Below are 5,926 nucleotides of genomic sequence, written 5' to 3'. Positions count from 1 at the left end.
CCGCGCTATTTACGCTTCTGTGTTTCTGTGCTAATACGCTTATATTCAACGCTTCACTCATCGCTTCACGCCTATCATTTTTCATCTGCATCTAGTGCCCTTAGTACGCTATTACTTTCATACTTCCGCTGACACCTACCAGTACGCATCATCCGCATCTAAACGCCTCTCCCGAATATCGCTTCACGCATATTCCACCGCTTATAGTGCACTTATTGCACTATTCCCCCTTTACTCTTCCGCTTACCTCATTTCCACTTCCGCTACGCTTCTCTGAGCCTGAGCCCAAATATTGCCTCCCTTTCTCAGAGCTCAACACACACACACACACACATTTACATAAACATATATATACGCTTCCGCTCCACAGCTTCCTTTCCTCTCATCGCTTCTCAGGCAGCTTATCAACATACCTCACGCACATCGCTCCTTGCAAAGGGTAAGTACCTTCCCCTTTTTCTTTTATTTCTCTTTAGTTTTTCTATTCTTCTTTGTCTACTATTATTTCGTACAGCGCCCACTTGGGCACCTTAGCATTTGGGTGTAGGCGTAGTCGAGCGCCTACATTTTGGTCCTCCGGGCCGGATAGAAGATGGGAGGAAAAAGGAAAGCCACCAAGGCTAACTCAAAGGAGACGACCTGGGCTCCGGTGGATGCGGAGTCGGATTCTCTCCGCGACCTACCACCGCTTTTGGGGTTCTCCACTCCAAGTAACTCCGCCAGCCCGACTTCGTCTGGCTGCCTGCCATTGTCCGCGCGAGCGTTTGATTCGCTCGTGGATCGGACTCTGAATAATTTAAGATGTATCCGAGATACAGCTGCCCAATGGAGGGCGGCCTCAGTGGCGACATCCACGCATGGGAAGCATATCTGCTCACCGATTATGCAGGAATTGCCTCTCCGCTAAACATCTGACTACGGCCTGCAGATCTGTGCAGTCCTGCCGCGTCTGTAACAAACGACATCACACGATGTTGCATCCCGCGTCTTCCGATTTTCCCTCGGCACCCTTGTCTCCCACTGACCGCCCAGTGGCCTCGCAGATTATCCCTTCGACATCCCTGCCCCGCTCCCCGCCGGCAAATTTGCCCGGTCCATCTCCGGTAGACAACTCCACTGCCACCTCGCCACACCGTCCACCTGCCTCGGCGTCTCCTCCGTCGCGTTTTAGCTGGGCGGACTGCCCCTCCCCCCCCGCGTCCGAAGATGAATCGCCTCCCTTGCCCGCTCTTCCTAACCCGGCTGAACTCCCCCCCTCTCGCAGGCATATCCGCTCCCGCGTTCCTCGCCCCTTATTGGACGCGGAATGAGGGTTTCCGCCAACCCCCTTCGCCTTTACCATCCCCCCCGCGTATCCATACCCACTTATGCCTACCATCACGGTACACGCTGTGAATCAAAACATTCACGGTTTTGTACGCGCCCTAATTGACACCGGAAGCCACCAAACGCTCATTACGCGTCGGTTCGCTAACCACCTCCGCTCCCCCTTTCACCGGTGCTCCTCCGACTTGCTCACGCTCGGCGGCGCTGTTACCGCTCACTCCCGGTATCGAACCAACTTCTTTATCTCCCATCGCGGAGATCCCCCCCTGTTGCGGGTCCATGCTACCGTCCTAGAGGATATCATTCCTCCGCTGCCCACGCGGCCTTTTGCTTGCAGTTGGCCCCATCTCCAAGCTCTCCCCCTGGCAGACCCCTCATTTAATTATCCGCAGCCCATTGAGCTGCTGTTGGGTAATGATGTGTTACCGCACCTCATGCTCACAGGGGTAATTCGCCCCACGCTTCGCGCGCCGGGCGCTTTCCGCACTACCTACGGCTGGGTACTTCATGGGCCATACCGCCCAGCGCTGTCTAGGAATATCCACGTACGCTTCGCGCCCGGAACTGTGTTTCATACTCGCGAGTCCAATCCGTCTCCCCAGCGTTCCTCCGTGCCACCCCTCGTTCGGGATGCAGTGGCTCTCATCCCTGCGCCTTCCGCCGCTGATACCAGAGAATGCGTCACTCACACATCCGCAAATCCGTACTCTGCTTCCGAATCGGTCGCTCCAACTATCGCGCTTCCTGTGGTACTCGACCCCATTCCCCGAGACGCAGACGAAGACCTCGCCTGTTTGGTCCGACGCTTCTGGGAGGTGGATAAGGTTCCGGAACGACTGCCGCTCACCCCTGAAGAGCGCATTTGCGAAGACCTCTACCTCCGCGATACATATCGTCTTGCTAACGGCCGCTATGTAGTTCCGCTTCCTCTCCGGGCTCCACATTTGGGTGCTTCCAGAAATGTGGCCACGCGACAGTTTCTCCGCTTGGAAAAACGCTTCGCTCGAGACTCAGAGCTTCGGCACGCGTACCATGACGTTATGCAGGATTACCTGGATAGCGGGCATATGGACCTTGTATCCGCGTCCGATACTCCCCCCTCTTATGAGCCATTTTATATTCCGCATCACGCGGTGCATCGCCCAGACGATCCCCCGAACAAACTCCGCGTAGTTTTTAATGCATCATGCGCTTCCGCCAACGGACATTCTCTCAATGACCTTCTATTTACCGGACCCAAGCTACAAGCAGATATCGCCACGCTCCTGCTCCGTTTCCGCCTCCATCGCGTGGTATTCACCGCGGACATCCGACAGATGTACCGCCAGATTCGGGTGCTACCTGCCCATCGTGACTATCAACGCATAATTTGGCGATTCTCTCCAGATGAACCGTTGCAAACGTATCGTCTTAACACCGTTACTTTCGGCGTATCTTCCGCCCCTTACCTCGCGCTGCGCACCATCCGCCAACTCGCGCTCGATGAAGGGGATAAATACCCCCATGCTAAACTCGCGCTCCAAGAAGAAGTGTATGTCGATGACATACTTACTGGAGCAGACTCCGAGGTGACTGCAAAGCATCTGATGGAGCAGGTTCGGCGGCTTCTCATGGCGGGCGGTTTTGAGTTACGTAAGTGGGCCACGAATTGCCCATCGTTGCTCCGGAGCCTCCCCCCCGAGCACTGCCGCCAACCCACCTCCGAGGACCCCCTTCAGCTTGATCGGGATCCTGTGCTCAAAATTCTGGGGCTGGGTTGGGATCCCACTACTGACAGCTTTTTCTACGCGGTGCGCATGGCTGAACCCGCATCCACCAAACGTGCCATCCTTAGCCAAATGGCCAGAATTTTCGATCCCTTGGGATGGCTAACCCCGGTCGTTTTCAAGGCCAAGTTGTTTTTTCGCCAACTCTGCCGGCTGCAACTTGATTGGGATCAGCAACTCCCTACGGAACTCGTAGCCCCGTGGCTCGAATTCCAGCAACGCCTGCCCGAATTGGGACATATACGCTTACCACGATTGCTTCCCACAAGCGGCGCCGCTTATACCCACCGCTTAGTTGGATTTTGCGATGCGTCCGAGAATGGATACGCCGCGGTCGTCTACTTGCATACCACCACCCCCCGTGGAGAGTGCCAAGTGCACCAGGTGGCCGCTAAGTCGAAAGTTGCACCTAACAAGACCATGTCGCTGCCGCGGCTGGAGCTGTGTGGAGCCCATTTATTAGCTAAATTACTGCACTCCATTGCCTCGTCCATGCTCCCGCAGTTAGGGGCATATCTGATCGCGTTTTCTGACTCCACCGTCACGCTTGCCTGGATTCGCGGCGAGAGCCATCGATGGAAGACCTTTGTTGGCCATCGCGTAGCTGACATCCAGGAGCTCATTCCCGCTAATGCTTGGAGGCATGTGGTCTCTGAGGATAATCCCGCTGACTGCGCTTCACGAGGCGTGCAACCGCATCAGCTGCAGCCACACCCGCTTTGGTGGACCGGGCCACCCTGGCTCGCCGAGACCCTTGATAACTGGCCTACCTCTAATGATCCCGTGCCCTCGGGTCTGGTTCAGCAGGAAGAACGCGCCGACCCCCCGCTCACGCTTGTGCTCCCCGCTCAAGAGGAGCCCTTTTTCACGCGCTATTCATCGCTTCTCCGCTTGAAGCGGGTTACCGCCTACTGCCTTCGTTTTTTGTTTAACTGTCGTAATTCTGCTACGCCACGCCAGGGTTGGCTTAGCACTTCGGAATTGCGGAGTGCGTTCATCGCGCTAGTACGCTTATCCCAAGCTCATGCGTTCCCCGTCGAAATGAAAGAAGCTCAAGACCCCCAATCGCGTCATCGATTGGTGCGTCAGTTGAACCTGTTCACGGACAAGGATGGAATACTCCGCGTAGGCGGACGCTTATCCGCCTCCACGCTGCCTTATGGTTTTCGCCACCCGCTTTTATTACCTAAGGATCATCATCTCACACGGTTAATAGTGGATGACGCACACTTACGCTTATTACACGCTGGGGCGCTTGCTACCCACTCCTATTTACGCCGACAGTACTGGATCGTCAATGGACGAAACGTGGTACGCCACCGCTTAGCTAAATGTAACCGCTGTTTTTCTGTCAAACCGCGCCCTGTTATCCAACCGCTAGGAAACTTACCCGCTGAACGCATCTCCGCCGCATCCGCATTCACAGTGACCGGGGTTGACTACGCTGGCCCGTTCGCCGTCTCAAGTGCGCGCCTCCGCGGCGCTGCCACCACTAAGGGCTACCTGGTGGCGTTCATTTGTTTCGCCACCAAGGCCGTTCATTTTGAAATCGCTTCGGAGCTCTCAACATCCGCGTTCCTCGCCGCCTTTAGACGCTTCACGGCCCGCCGCGGACTCCCCACCACGGTGTTTTCCGACAACGGAACAAACTTCGTCGGGGCCCATCACCAGCTCCGTGATCTCGGCCGCTTAATCCGCAACCCCCGCCATCAGCAGTTATTCGTTGATTCCGCCTCCACGCGTGGTATTGAGTGGCGTTTCATACCACCCGCTAGTCCTCACTTTGGCGGATTGTGGGAGGCCGCGGTTAAATCCGCGAAGCACCACCTCTCCCGCGTGATTGGGAAGCAAACGCTAACATATGAGGAGCTACTTACTGTGGTTACTGAGGTCGAGGCAATCCTTAATTCTCGCCCCCTCTGCGCTCTCTCCTCTGACTCCGCGGATCCGGAGCCGCTGACGCCGGGACATTTTCTAATTTTCCGCCCCCTCACCGCCCCGCCAGAGCGCCGCCTTACCCATCTGGCACTCAACCGCTTGTCCCGATGGACTCTGACGCAGCGTATCCAGCAGGACTTCTGGACGCGCTGGAGTCAAGAATATTTGCATACGCTGCAGCAGCGTGAGAAATGGTTGCTGCCCGCCACAGCCATCTCGCCGGGTACTGTCGTCATTCTTCGCGAAGACAATGCTCCTCCCCGCCAATGGCCGCTCGGCCGCATTACCGCCTTACATCCCGGACGAGACGGCGTCTGTCGGGTGGCTGATGTGACCACCGCGTCCGGCACTTTCCGCCGACCGCTAAACAAGCTCTGTCCTCTCCCATCGCAATAGAGATTCCGCTTATCAATCTTCGCTGAAGCCGAGCCTTCAGGGCGGGCGGGATGTTCGGTCGTGACTAACTTCCGACTCCCGCGGCTCAGTCTCGCGCCCGCGCGCGTACTAATGTACACATCCGCCTTAATTTCCTTCTTTCTACATATTTCTTATCGCTCATTATTATGTTATTATTTTACACCTTTTTTTTTATCCTCTCAAACTTTCTATATTAACTTGTTGTTTCCGCTTCTATTTCCTTTATTTGTTGTTCTATATTCTAAACCCTTTGCCCCACTACTTCCTTTAGGACCCTGTGGTCACTTTTCGAGCCTACACAGTTCTCTGCGGTACCGCGCTATTTACGCTTCTGTGTTTCTGTGCTAATACGCTTATATTCAACGCTTCACTCATCGCTTCACGCCTATCATTTTTCATCTGCATCTAGTGCCCTTAGTACGCTATTACTTTCATACTTCCGCTGACACCTACCAGTACGCATCATCCGCATCTAAACG

At 55.3% G+C, this 5,926-nt stretch overlaps 1 protein-coding gene across 1 annotated transcript; it reads left to right on the top strand.

The window, feature by feature from the left end:
- The first annotated feature begins 1,760 nt into the window (after positions 1-1,760).
- LOC141450186 (uncharacterized) lies at positions 1,761-5,426 on the top strand. The gene has a single exon (XM_074120341.1). The coding sequence runs from the start codon at positions 1,761-1,763 to the stop codon at positions 5,424-5,426; it is 3,666 nt and encodes a 1,221-aa protein (XP_073976442.1).
- The last annotated feature ends 500 nt before the right edge of the window (positions 5,427-5,926 follow it).

This window comes from Rhodnius prolixus, unplaced genomic scaffold (genome assembly GCF_049639745.1).
Source record: "Rhodnius prolixus isolate KJV_2025 unplaced genomic scaffold, Rpr scaffold_2, whole genome shotgun sequence".
Lineage (NCBI taxonomy): Eukaryota > Metazoa > Arthropoda > Insecta > Hemiptera > Reduviidae > Rhodnius > Rhodnius prolixus.
Note: the sequence above shows the minus strand (reverse complement) of the source record. Positions and strands in the feature narration are given on the sequence as shown.

Excerpts from the sequence above, each read along its gene's own strand:
- LOC141450186 (XM_074120341.1), top strand. The coding sequence starts at position 1,761 with ATGCTCACAGGGGTAATTCGCCCCACGCTTCGCGCGCCGGGCGCTTTC.